The sequence below is a fragment of the Acomys minous genome (assembly GCF_964271855.1).
Source record: "Acomys minous genome assembly, chromosome: 11".
Lineage (NCBI taxonomy): Eukaryota > Metazoa > Chordata > Mammalia > Rodentia > Muridae > Acomys > Acomys minous.
In genome coordinates, this window is record NC_140492.1 from 44,139,516 (window position 1) to 44,153,668 (window position 14,153).

The window sequence follows — 14,153 nt, forward strand, 5'->3', positions numbered from 1 at the left end:
GGTGAGATACTCAAGAAAATTCCTCTAAAATTGGGAACAAGGCAAGGCTGCCCACTCTCTCCATATCTCTTCAATATAGTACTTGAAGTTCTAGCCAGAGCAATAAGACCACAAAAGGAGATCAAGGGTATCCAAATGGGAAAGGAGGAAGTCAAATTATCCCTATTTGCAGATGATATGATAGTCTACATAAGTGACCCTCAAAATTCTACCAGAGAACTCCTACAGCTGATAAACACCTCCAGCAAATTGGCTGGATACAAAATTAACTCAAAAAAGTCTGTATCGTTCCTATACACAAATGACAAGCTTGCAGAGGAAGAAATTAGGAAAGCCACACCCTTCACATTAGCCACAAGCAATATAAAATATTTAGGAGTTACTCTAACTAAGCAAGTGAAGGACTTGTTGGAAAAAAAATTTCAAAACTCTGAAGAAAGAGATTGAAGATGACATGAAAAGATGGAATGATCTTCCTTGCTCATGGATCGGGAGAATTAACATAGTAAAGATGGCCATCCTACCAAAAGCAATCTACAGATTCAATGCAATCCCTATCAAAATACCTACACAATTTTTTTAAAGACTTTGAAAGTTCAATTCTGAACTTCATATGGAAAAATAAAAAACTCAGAATAGCTAAAACAATCTTGTACAATAAAAGGTGCACCGGAGGAATCTCCATACATGATCTCAAACTGTACTATAAAGCAATAGTAATTAAAACAGCATGGTACTGGCACAGCAATAGGCTGGTTGATCAGTGGAATCGAATCAGAGACCCAGATAGGAATCTACACACATATGGTCACTTGATTTTTGACAAAGAAGCCAAATCCATTCGATGGAAAAGGGATAGCATCTTCAACAAATGGTGCTGGTCTAACTGGATGTCTACATGTAAAAAAATGCAACTGGACCCATATTTGTTACCTTGCACAAAACTCAAATCCAAGTGGATTAAAGACCTCAACATAAAACCAGAGACACTAAGTCACTTAGAAGAAAAAGTGGGGAAGAGCCTGGAACACATTGGCACAGGAGACTACTTCCAGAACAGAACACCAATGGCCGAGGCATTAATGTCAACAATTAATAAATGGGACCTCATGAGGCTGAGAAGCTTCTGTAAGGCAGGAGACACTGTCAAGAGAACAAAGCGACAGCCTACAGACTGGGAAAAGATCTTCACCAACCCTACATCTGACAAAGGTCTAATATCCAAAATACATAAAGAACTCAAGAAATTAAACACCACCAAACCAAGTAACCCAATTGAGAAATGGGGCTTGGAAATAAACAGAGAATTCTCAACAGAGGAATATCAAATGGCTGAGAAACACTTAAAGAAATGCTCAACCTCCTTAGTCATCAGGGAAATGCAAATCAAAACAACTATGAGAGTCCATCTTATACCCATCAGAATGGCTAAGATCAAAAATTCAAGCGACACCATATGCTGGCGAGGATGTGGAGAGAGAGGAACACTCCTTCATTGCTGGTGGGAATGCAAACTAGTACAGTCACTTTGGAAATCTATCTGGTCTTAACTCAGAAAAATGGGAATAGGGCTTCTGCAAGACCCAGCTATTCTACTCCTTGGAATATAGCCAAAAGATACTCCAGCACACAACAAGAAAATTTGCTCAACTATGTTCATAGCAGCCTTATTCATAATAGCCAGAACATGGAAACAGCCTAAGTGTCCCTCAATAGAAGAATGGATAAAGAAACTGTGGTACATATACACTATGGAATACTATTCAGCTATTAAAAACAAGGAATTCCTGAAATTTGTGGATAAATGGATTGAGCTAGAAATTATCATAATGAGTGAGCTAACCCAGAAGCCCTAACCCTAACCCTAACCCTAACCCTAACCCTAACCCTAACCCTAACCCTAACCCAGAAGCAGAAAGACTCAAATGGTATATACTCACTTATATCTGCATATTAGCCCAAGGGGCATGTCCCACGAAAGCCTTCACTTACCAGGAAACTGGGACAGAGGGGAGGACATTCTAGTGGGACTCTAGATGAGAGAAGCATGGGAGAATGGCAAAGTTGAAGGATCCAGAGGATCCTAGAAACCTACAAGAAGAAAATTATGATAGGCAGATTTGGGCCCAGGGGTCCTGCTCAAACTCTGGCACCAGCCAAGGACAATACAGGCCATAAACTTCAAACCCCTACCCAGATGTAGCCAATGGACAGGACATTCTCCACAGTTGAGAAGAGAGTGGGGTCTGACTTTCACACGTACTCTGATGCCTCATATTTGACCAAGTCCCCTGAATGGGGAAACCTGGTGGCACTCAGAGGAAGGATAGCAGACTACCAAGAAGAGACTTGATACCCTATGAGCATATACAGGGGGAGGTAATCCTCCTCAGGAACAGTCATAGTGGGGAGAGAGTAAGGGGAAAATGGGAGGGAGGGAGGAATAGGAGGATACAAGGGATGGGACAACCATTGAGATGTAATATGAATAAATTAATAAAATAAAATTTAAAAAAATATAACAAGTATCTGTGTCTTGATTGATTGATAGCTAGGCCTATAGCTAATACATGTAATTTAAAACACTACTTTCTAGCTCTTTCTGAATTCTGGCTGGCTGCTTCACCTCTCCGAGCTGACTGATTCAATCTGACTTCTCTCAGCTTTTCCTGAATTGTTCAGATTGACCTTATACTAACTTTACAAATGTGGTCTAATCTTCTGTCTCTTCATTCTCAGGCTTCTTCTGTTTTTATCTGTGTCTAGCTTGTCCTGTCTTCAACCCGACTCTGTCAAATTCTCCTGGTAAAATTGCCGCTGAATTCCACAAACTCAGTTCCTCTGTACTGCCTCTCCATCAGTGACTTGACTGAACTACTGAACAGAACTGACTACAACTCAGAGATCTGCATGCCACTGCCCTACTGAGCACTGAGATTTAAAGATGTATACCACCACACCTGCGCTGAAGCTTTTATTTCCCTGAAACGTGTTCTATACCAGGCTGACCTTGAACTCAGAGATCTTCTTGGGTCTGTATTCTGGGATTAAAGGTCTACCTGTATTCCAGCTGGATCACAAAGACCTAGAAGATTTTTAGATGAGATCTCTTGCCAGAGCAGCCATGTTCTGAATTAAAATTCCTCTATAGGAGACAGGCATAACAAAGGAGACTAAGCAGAAGAAAACTGAAAAAAAAAAAAAGCTGCAAGCGGGTGCTGAAGCTAATGATGTTCATTGCAGTGGGATGGTAAAGCCCTGGATGTGAGGCCCGAGGTCATATCTCCCCTTTTAGACATTATGTAACTGTGGTAGCCATGACTGTGTGTTGGGTGTCCCTTCCAGAAAAGAACTTCTCATTGGGCTATGAGAAGTGATGTCACATGGCAGCTTTCCCCTGTAGGGACTTTTGGGCTCTGTCACAGCATTAGAACCAAGCCCCAAAAGTTCTAGGCAATAACTGGACTCAAGAATAGCAGGGCAAAGTGTAAATACTGTTGTCTGGCCATTTCTGCCTGACAGAATTCTCCTAATTAGGCAATCTCTGTGCTGGAGATTTTCTCACCATTTACCCAGAGCTCCCTGGGGCTCTTTCCATCCAACCCCTCCTTTCACATTTGGTGGGTGTCAGCCTGCAGCTTGAGGTTCTATCTGTCACACTCTGCTTGGAGTCCATCTTGCTTTTCAGAACTTAACTGTCAGTGAACCCTTTGTACTTGTAACACCATCCTGACGTCTGGGTCCTGAACAAAAGGCCCCACACAGTGACTACCAATTTTTGCTTCTCTGTTCTTATGTTTCTGGTAAAGTATTTAAAGGGTGAGTAATGTGCATGCAGAGATTCCTGAATATAGGAGGCAAAATGAAGTAGCTGAGTGGATGGCACAGTGGCAGTTTTTACCTTCTAGACAATGAAAGGCTACTGTTATTATGTCTTCCATTTTTGGAACATTTTTTGTAGGCTCTTAAATTTCTACCTTCCAGAGATATAAAGAAGACAGATGAGCAGTTAGGACAATCCATAGATTATTTTACAGTAAGGCCACACTGGGTTGTTGGTCCAGTGCATAGTTACACAGTCTTCCCAAAAGAGTTTACTAGGAAAAGAGAACCACAGTTGTATTCTTCCACAAATGGCATTTTTTTCAAGTGACACCTGAAAATGATCTATCACAAAAATATTGTCCTCTAGCACAAAGTGTATCTTGATGTTACCACAGTGAACTAAATTGACTCAAAATCAATTATGAATATTACTAAAGCAGATAATAACATCAATCAGTGTGGAGATCTTTCTTGACCATCCTCAACTCACAGGGTTCTAGCCTAATGCTGAAAGCTGTTCAGTGGGTATTGTCTGACAGGATGGTGGGAAGCCGTTTGTAACTGAATGGGAACACTCAATGCACTGCAGAAGCACTTGGGGAAAAATGAGAAAAGCACCTCATACAATCCCTGGGACTCTACCAAAGGGCATATGTGAACAGCACAACCTGAAAACCACCTCATGAGATCATGAGTTAAAGAAGGAGAAGAAGGAGGAGGAAGAGGAGGAGGAGAAGGAGAAGAAGGAGAAGGAGAAGAAAACAAAGATCAACCCTAAATTAAGACAAGAGGAATGTCAATGTTGTTGAGGAAGAAACTAAAATAATCCAAAGCAGAGCAAAACTGCAATCTTCATGGAAATGAATATAAAAATTTTATAGGTTTGGTACTTTGTTCTATAAGAGCAGTTCTCAACCTGTGGATCATGACCCCTTTGGGGGTGAAAACTGCCTTTTCACAGGGGTCACATAAGACCACCATGCATATCAGATATTTACATTGTTACTTGTAAAGGTAGTAAAATTATAGCAGCAAAAATAATTTTATAGTTGAGGGTCACCACAACATGAGGAAGTAGCAAAGAGCCACAGCATTAGGGAGGTTGTGAACCACTGTTCTATAATGCAACTGTTTACATAAAAAAATGATAACAAACATCCCATGGAAAAATAAGAAAAAGCACATATTAATATGTTGTCCCTGTCCATCATAGAGGATCGTTTCCCTAATGTAGTATAGTGTTGCAAAATGCCATATCTCTAAGGTGGTTATTGTTTTAGCCACACCAATTTTGGCTCCCAGAACTTGTTGTTTAAAACAGTGTCAATCTCATCTTAGAAAAAGAGCCATGTATTCAGTCACAAAAAAAATTCCTGTCCAAGTGGCAGGAAATATGTCTCAGCAGTCATGAGCATCCTTTGTTCTTGCCGAGGACCCAGGTTCATTCTCAGCACCCACAGGGTGATTCACAACCATCCAGAATGCCAGGCCTAGGTGATCCAGCATCCTATTCAGAAATCCTCAAGTACCAGGCATACACATAGTGAATACATGTACATGCCAGTACAGCACTCAAGACACATAAAAAACAATTAAAAAAATAAGCAAATGTTCAAGTAGCATTAGCAATGTCAAAGGAGCTGTAACCCTGTCCCTAAAATGAGTTTCCCCTTTTATCCAATTGCGTTATATTATGCAGTGTGAGAAGGCTAGAAGGAAATGTGGGGAAAGCGTGTTCAACAATGAAACAGTCAAACACTGAAGAAATGTTTGGTCACTGATGTCCCATGGGTATGGCGGTGGTCAATGGGTTATAACAGAGATGAAAAATCATTTCCTACTGAGTGTATGACTGAAAAAAGGGCAAGACTAAAGGCTATTGTAGAAGAACCCTATTGTAGAAGGCCATTGGGAATTTAACAAAAGCTTTTGAGACCTAACAAGCGCAGTAGAAAGCTTGAAACACCAAAAGGTTTACGTGAATACAAATGAATGTTCCTGATCATAATCGGCATATGAATAAACAAATAGTGAGAAAAAGAAGCCAAGAAAATCATCATGGGCAGACTTCTGAAGAGAGTGGCCCTTCCTCAAGAGGGAAAGATTCTACAAGAGAGTATTGCAGAAGAAGGAGTTACTGTCATATGAGCTGAAGCTCCACATTTGTAGCCTCAGGAGGCGTTAAAGTGGGGTAAGTGTGCAGGTGGAAGGCTCAGATAGATAACAAAGCTTACCATGTCTAGGCCTAGGCTAATGTGAGTGTCTTCTCTCTCTTTCTTTATATAATTTATTTTTATTTTATGTTCATTGGTGTTTTGCCAGCATCTATGTTTATGTGAGAGTATTAGGTGTCCTGGAACTGAAGGTACAGACAGGTGTGAGCTGCCATGTAGGTGCTGGGATTTGAACACAAGTACTGCTGAGCCATCTTTCAGGCCCTTAATGTGTGTGTGTGTGTGTGTGTGTGTGTGTGTGTGTGTGTTAAAAAATAATAATAAATAAAATACTCTATGTACACGTATGAAAATGTCATAATGAGATCTATTACTATGTATAATTAACATATGCCCATAAAGAACACTAAAAACACTTTATAAAACAAGTATAACTATATTCAGCTAAAAAGAAAACAAAATTTGCAGGAAAATGAATGGAACTGGCAGTATTCTATGAAAAAGGAAACCCAGGCTCAGGAAGACAAACAGCATATGTTCCCTCATATGCAGATGCTGGCTTCTAACAGAGACACATATATTTTATTCTATCTATAAATCTGTATGACTGTGTGGAAGGTATGTGTAGGTAGAGACCAGGAAAAGCAGAATGGGAACAAAGAAGCATTCAGAGAGCAGGTGGGGAGGATAATAAAACCGATGTGACATGAAAGTGAGAAGAGGAATGTTTGGAATGGAAAGGCTGAGTGAGGCTGGAGGATGGGAAATGGGGTAGGGAAGAAAGACATAAAGAAAACCAACCAAAACTATATATGAAATTGCCATAAGGAAACCGGTTATTTTGTATGCTAATGTAAAAAATAAACAAAACAATAATAAAAGGGAAAATATACAGCTATACAATTACTTAAAAGCTTGTAGTTATCGTAAGTCAAAAATTTAAAATATACTTAAAATTTATAAACTAAAACATTACACTGTTGGAAAGTTAAGCTGTGGAAAATTAAAAATACTGCTTCATAAATCTATGGTAACTAATATACAGTGCTGATAAAAATCTACAGTACTGTGTAGCTGTGTCCTGGACCTATATATTCTCTCACCTAAGTGTCTTCCAATTCTTTACAATCCATTAATAATAACGCCCTTTGCATAAGATACGCCATGTTTTTGGGTGTACCATTTTAGAAACATTTTATATCATGTTTTCTCAACCCATTTCTAGGTGTAGATGTGCTCATAAACAAATAAATAACCACTGTGACACACTGTCTACAGAATCAGTACAGTGAGATACACAGGTTTCAGTCTGGGAACGGCTTCACTATGCAATGGCTACAATAGCTGGGTTTGCAGTACTCTGTTGATATTCACATCACCTCTAAACTGCCACATTTCCTTATGGCTCTTCTCAGAATAGATGCTTTCCCTTAAGCAATGCATGAATGCATGCATCCCAAGTGTGTGCTAGGAGGATGCTGTGCCCTGATCCATTAGAAAGAAAAGACAAGAAAAGCTAAAGGTGGTGGCACGGTCCCCTAGTCCCAGCACTTGGGAGGCTGGGGCGGGATGATTGCTGGAGTGCACAAGTTAAAGGTCAGCCTGGTTAACATAGCCAGATTCCATCTCAACAAGAGAGGTGGTGGGAGCAAGGAAAGTGACAGTGTAGACAATGAAGAATGTCACTGACTTAGAAGTACATCGCTTATGTGTAGGAAATTTGTCAACCTACTTTCAGTTATTTGCTTCAAGCTGATGTTATTGCTGGTTTACAGGATAGCTCCAGAAAGCCTTAGCAAAGAAAGCCATGTTGTAGTAATAATGTTTTCATCTGGCCCCAGGAACAAACTCTTCAAAAGAGTGGCCATGTCTCTAGTCCAGTTAGCATTCCATACAATCAGCTGGTGAGATGGCCAGCATTAGTGTCTTCCAGGCATGTCACTTACATATTATTCTCAATCAGCCTCTCACATAAAATCATCATTCTGAAAGTGCTACTAATTCTATGCATGAAAAAATAAAGATGGCTTAAACAGATTTTCACTTCAGTTGCACCTTGCCAGCTCTCACCATGGCCTCTGGAAATGGATAGACAGGAGCCACAGAGAGCCCAGACAGGGCAAGAAAATGTCTACTGCTCAGAGTCAGGTAAAGAATCCCAGAAGGCCATTTCAGACTGGAAGGTACACACTGACGGAGGAGGAGCCTAACCATATCCCAGAGACTGGCTTCCTGGAGTACCTGATAGGTTAGCTCTTTGATGCCTCTCTCCAGTCTGCGAGCCTCCCGCTGGGCATCTGCGCTGCGCCTGAGTTCACCTTCCAGTTCAGCTTCCAGGTCCCGCACCTGTAACAAACCGTGACCTCAGCCCATATGCTTGTAACAAGGCCACCATATAGTTTACTGTGCAGTTTGCCATACAGTAAATTGAAAGAGAAATAGTTAAGGGAAGGTATGTCCATTTTCTTTCTGGGAAAAAACCCATCACCCAAACTGAGGATGTTAGCTTATGTGAGCTCATAAAAGCATAGTTAATAGCTTCCCAAGTGAGAAGATGACAGAGACAGTTTGCTGAGCAGTAACCCAAAACTCTCTATAACAATGGAGCATCATCTTCAGCCTTCTGGCCCAATATATCTGAGAGACATATTTGTGAGGCAGGAACTGTTGAGGACTTGACAGAGTTTGGCAATTGACTCTGCCTGATCCAAGCTTGCCCTTTTTAAGGCAGAATTCACTCTGTGATAGAAATGAGGACATTTTGCCCAGTGACTTGTTCAGGGAGCAAACTCTCTTTGTCATCTTCTCATTTGGAAAACTACTGCCCTGCACTCTTTGTATACGCAGGTAATCAATTTTATTCCTTTTCAAGTCTCTGATGTGGTTGAAGACCAGAGAGTTTAGTTTTACAATTGACCTTAGCTGCTTAGTGGTTAAGAGGTTTTTAGGTCTAGATAGATGTTTTAAGTTGATAATGATTAGATATAATAGATATTAATTTACCTTCAGAATTTTAAATGTACCAAGATAGAAAAGATGTTTTCTTCAAGGTTGCCAAATACAAATAGCCAAAACACTAAGAACATAACATTTATATAATTCCTGATTGTTCCATGGTTCTTCTTTCTGTAGGTAATTTATTGCATATATATGTAATAATATATATGTAAAAAATAAAATATTAATAAAAAAGCATAGTTAAGACTCTTGATGTCAGGGACAAATTCAAGGAGAGGAGGTAAGCCTCTTTTTTTGCATTGCAACATTGCAAAATTGTGTTGTGTGTGTGTGTGTGTGTGTGTGTGTGTGTGTGTCTGCCTGCCTGCCTGCCCACCTGCCTGTTTATGCTGTGTCTGTCTGTGTATGTGTGTGTGAGAGAGAGAGAAAGAGGGAGAGGAGGATAGATAGATAGATAGATAGATAGATAGATAGACAGACAGGGAGGGAGAGAGGGAGTGAAGGAGGGAGGGAGGGAGAAGGCCAAGCCTTCTTGCTGCTATCATGTCTTGAAGCTACTTAAGCCCAACTACCCTCTTTGCTCCTCCCCAGGAAGGTGCAACAGGGCAGGAAGGTTAGCATGTATGTGAATTCCCTGTGGACAAACCATCAGGACATCCTCTCTGGACATTCTGGACATGTATCCACTGGGGACTTGCACAGTTCCTGTTGTAAGGACAGAGGCCAACAGAACTCTTATTAAAAGGATGTGTTTAAGGTGTTTTGTTTTGAAATGTGATTAGAGCACCTCACGGTAAAAGGTGCTTTGCTGAAGGGAATCCCAGTTGCCATAGGTTTTCACTTGGAATGAGCTTGCACAGCAATTCTGAAGAGTAATGGTGCTTACTGTGCATGTCCCTCCAAAAGTCTATGTGTTTAAAGCTTAAACTCCAAATGTTCGCGGAGGGGGAGCCTTTTGAGGTTAACTAAGATTAGGTAAGGTCAAAAGGTCAACACCTTCCCTTACGCACACACCACGACATGATTATTTTAGCAGAACAAATCTTGTTTGCTTTGCCTTGCCACATGATGCCCCCTACCATGTTGTGCCAGCATCATGCTATTGAATCCTAAGAGCATGCGCCAAATAAAATTCTATTGCTTATAAATCATCTTATCTCAGATCCTTTGTTATAGGACAGAACATTGTTGAAAACAATGATATTCTAATTATACTTTTAAGCCTATAACTCTTAAGTGCTATCTGATATCAGCTTACTATTGTCACTAGGTCTAGATTACAGGGGTGAACAAATGGTAATTATGAGTGTGGTGGTTTGAACGAGGGTAGGAACGGGAAGATACAAGCAAAGGGAAAATAATCAGGATACAATATGAATAAATTACAATAAATTAAAGATAAACTATAAAAAAGAATAAAAAAGAGAAAAGGGTGTTTAATGCTTAAACTGTTAGCAAATGATGAAATATTAAAAATGTGGACAAAAGAATTTTACATTAAGAGTTTTCCAACCAAGAGATTCAGATGCTGCTATGAAAAACAAATATTTGTGAACAGCCTGTATCATGCTTACACATACACAATATGACAAAAACATTCAAAAATAACAACAAAAAGAAAATGGCCTGATAGGCTCATAGGGAGTGACACTATTAGGAGGTGTGGTCTTGTAGAAGTAGGTGGGGCCCTGTTGGAGGAAATGTGTCACTAGGGATAAGCTTTGAAGTTGCAAATGCTCAGTGTAGGCCCCTGTCACTCCCTCTTCCTGCTGCCTGCTGATCTGATGCAGAACCCTCAGCTCCTTCTCCAGCACCGTGTCTGCCTATGTGCCAGCATGCTTCCCACCATGAAATAATAGGTTAAACCTCTGCACTGTAATTTAAAGCCCCAATCAATTTTTTTTTGTTCTTTGTCTTTTTTTTTTTTTTTTGTATGAGTTGCCTTGGTCATAGCATCTTTTCATAGCAATAAAACACTAAGATACCAAGATAAATAAAATCCTGTAATATTAAATGGGTGATAGAAATGCATAATTCAAGTGTCTTTTTTTTTTAAAGGAACAACACAAGTGTTTTTCCTCTTAAACTAAAATCTTGGTTCAACATATACAATGGGATAAATATAATATTCATTTTATTACTGTTTGAAGTTGTTATTTTATTTCTTCAGGAATATAAAGCCTTAGAGACTGACTACCTATGCTCCAAAGGATGGCTCACACTCAAGTACTTACAGGCAGTACGAAGGGATTCAGTGGGCATTTGATAGAGGTGGGAAAGGGAGGGAGGGAGGGAGGGAGGGAGGGAGGGAGGGAGGGTTGGATGCCGGGAGGAAGAGAGAGCATGCAGATGAAAATGGAAAGGGGAAGTGGTGGGCAGATAGGGGAGGAACTGGAAAGAAAGAGATAGGGGTGGATTTGATCAAAACACATTATTATGTGCATATATGAATATTAAATAAAATATTTTTAAAAATTTTGGAATTAAACTTATATTTTGTTTTTTACCTTATTTTGGTTTTGGGAGTTTTGCCTGTTTGTCTTTAAGACATATTCCATAAAGGCTGTACTAAAAAGCATTATGCTAAAGGTCATGGGGATTAATTCTTTGTATATGTTTTATGCTTGATATATATCTAAGGTTTGTTTTTATTAGTAGTGCTAAAATTTTAAGGATGAATAGTGTTTTTTCTACTTGAATTAAACTTGGTTTTTGTTTGATTTAAAACACATAAAAAGTTATATGGTTTTTCCACCAAAACACCTGAAAGGGTACATTTCAAAGGTCTAACTTCCATCTCTTTTGTTCTTTTCTTAAGGCTAGTTATTTTTATTAGTTTTCATCCTGTTACAGTTTTGCTGACAAAATAATCTTTCTTGAGCAGAAGCTTATAAACACTTTGTAACACTTTTACTTTTATTATCTATTACCCTCGATCTCCAGAAAATATTCCTGAGACCTTCCTCATTCCTTTTTAATCAACACAACTGTTTAGGTGGATCATGAGTCTGTACTGGCATTTCATTGTACAGAGGGACCAAAAATGTGCAGGAGTGTACATATCACTTTTCAGAGGACACTTGGGGTCATTAAATTCCAGGAAAACAGTCTTTTAACTTCTGTAAGTTTACTATATGCATGTGTATAATCATTGACATTCATCCAGTAATTTTTAAAATCCCATTTTTAAGGTAGTTTTATTAAATGCTGTTAAATTCCCTTAAAGTAGACCCTACATCATTTGTGCCAGTCTTTGTTGTATCTACACTGAGTCTTTCTGATCATGGGTGTGTTCTTTATCTCTTTTCTTAATTTTTAAAAACATTTTTAATTTTTTGTGTGAATTGGTGTAAGGGTGTCATATATCTTGGAACCGGACACAGACAATTGTAAGCTTCCATATGGATGCTGGGTATTGAACCCAGGTCCTTTGGAAGAGCAAGACAATGCTCTTAGCTACTGAGCCATCTCTCCAGGTCCCTTTCTCTCCTTTCTTTAGCTGTTAGTAAGTTGTGCTTCTCCTTAAAGAACATGACGGGAACATTGACACAGAAGCAAGACTAGAAAGGTGTGTTTGGATAGAGCGGACTGCCCTCCCTGCAAAGAGCCTTGAACTGGTATGATGAATGGGGAAAGAGGTTTTCTCATTCAGCAGTAGGAGGAAAGGCAACTTTCATCCAGACCCAGAAAAGTCCTATTGGCTGGCCCACGGTCAAACAATAATGAGTCTATGTATTCAGATCAGACACTGCCAGAAACTGGAAGAGCCATTAAAGGAAGTGATGAGCTGTGATGTTCCAGGACATTAAGGCCTTGAACAGAAGTTGTTAGGCCCCCACAATTACCCAAGCAAACTCCTACCCTGGATTCCAGTTTCTGGATTTGCTTTTTGTTCCCCAGCACAGCTGTCTGTTCAGCTTCATCCAGCCTTTTTTGCAAGTCCTTAATTGTCTGCTCCATATTCTTCCTTATCCTCTCCAAGTGAGCATTAGTGTCTTGTTCTTTCTTCAGCTCTTCTGACATGTTGGCTGCCTAGGAAGTAAGTAAAGGGGGACTGAAAAGATTGGTCAGTAGTTAGGGTACTTGCTGTTCTTTTTATTATTATTATTATTATTATTATTATTATTATTATTATTAATTATTACTATTATTATTAATTTATTCAAATTACAACTCAATTGTTCCCATCACTTGTATCCTCCTGTTTCTCCCTCTCTCTCACTTTCACCCTATTCCCCTCCCCTAGGGCTATGACATAGGGGGACCTCCTCCCCCACTATATGGTCATAGGCTATCAAGTCTCATCTTGGTAGCCTGCTTGTTCTTTCTCTGAGTGCCACCAGGCCTCCCCACCAAGAGGAGGTGGTCAAATACGGGGCACCAGAGTTCATGTCAGAGTCAGTCCCTGCTCTCCACATAACTGTGAGAATGTCCTGTCCATTGGCTAGATCAGAGTAGAGGTTCGATGTTTAGTACTTGTATTGTCCTTGGTTAGTGCAATAGTTTGAGCACCCCCCCCCCGGGTCATGATGTTCTTCTTGTAGCCCCCAGGCTTGGTTCCTAGAACCCATACCACAGCTCCAGCTTCAGTGGATTCAATGACTTCTTTCTGGCCTTAGGGGGGCACTGTACACACATGGAGGCATAAAATAACAGATAAAGATATTTTAAACAGAAGAAGAAAAATGGAATGAAAGAGACTGAGCTAATCCCATAGGAAGCTGATCATCTTCCAATGAGCTTTTGTTCCTGATCTTATTGGGGGAGGGAGGTGCGTGCTTGGCCTCCATATACTTAATCTCCTTCCAACCTGCTGTCTCTAATCCCCAATTGCCTTGTCATTTTTATCAAATCAACCAGTAGACATTGAAGCAGCCACCTGAAAAAATGGGGTGAGAATTGATGTGAAAAAGCTAAAGATCAAGTGTCATGTATATAAGACAGAACACATATGTTGAAAGCAAGACAACTAAGTGAAGCACTGCCTTTAACTGAATAAAGTGCCACCAAACACATGTAACTGAGTAAAATAGCTGCTGTCATATAAGGTACCAGGAAAGATATAGTAAAATAGCATATAAAATGCATATCTGCAGATTTACTTCATATTTAGCATCTAAGCAATTGACAGTATCAGATATTATCTGTAAATAATCTCACAAATAAACTTACAAAGAAAGTAAGTGGTGAGTCCTG

General features: G+C 39.8%; 1 protein-coding gene across 1 annotated transcript in view; it reads right to left on the bottom strand.

The window, feature by feature from the left end:
- MYH15 (myosin heavy chain 15) overlaps positions 1-14,153 on the bottom strand; it is a gene marked incomplete at its 5' end in the record, with an annotated part of 125,568 nt that overhangs the window by 11,188 nt on the left and 100,227 nt on the right. The window contains 2 exons of the mRNA XM_084802368.1: positions 8,241-8,345; positions 12,819-12,989. Coding sequence (XP_084658494.1) covers positions 8,241-8,345; positions 12,819-12,989 — 276 coding nt within the window. The remainder of the gene's footprint in view (positions 1-8,240; positions 8,346-12,818; positions 12,990-14,153) is intronic.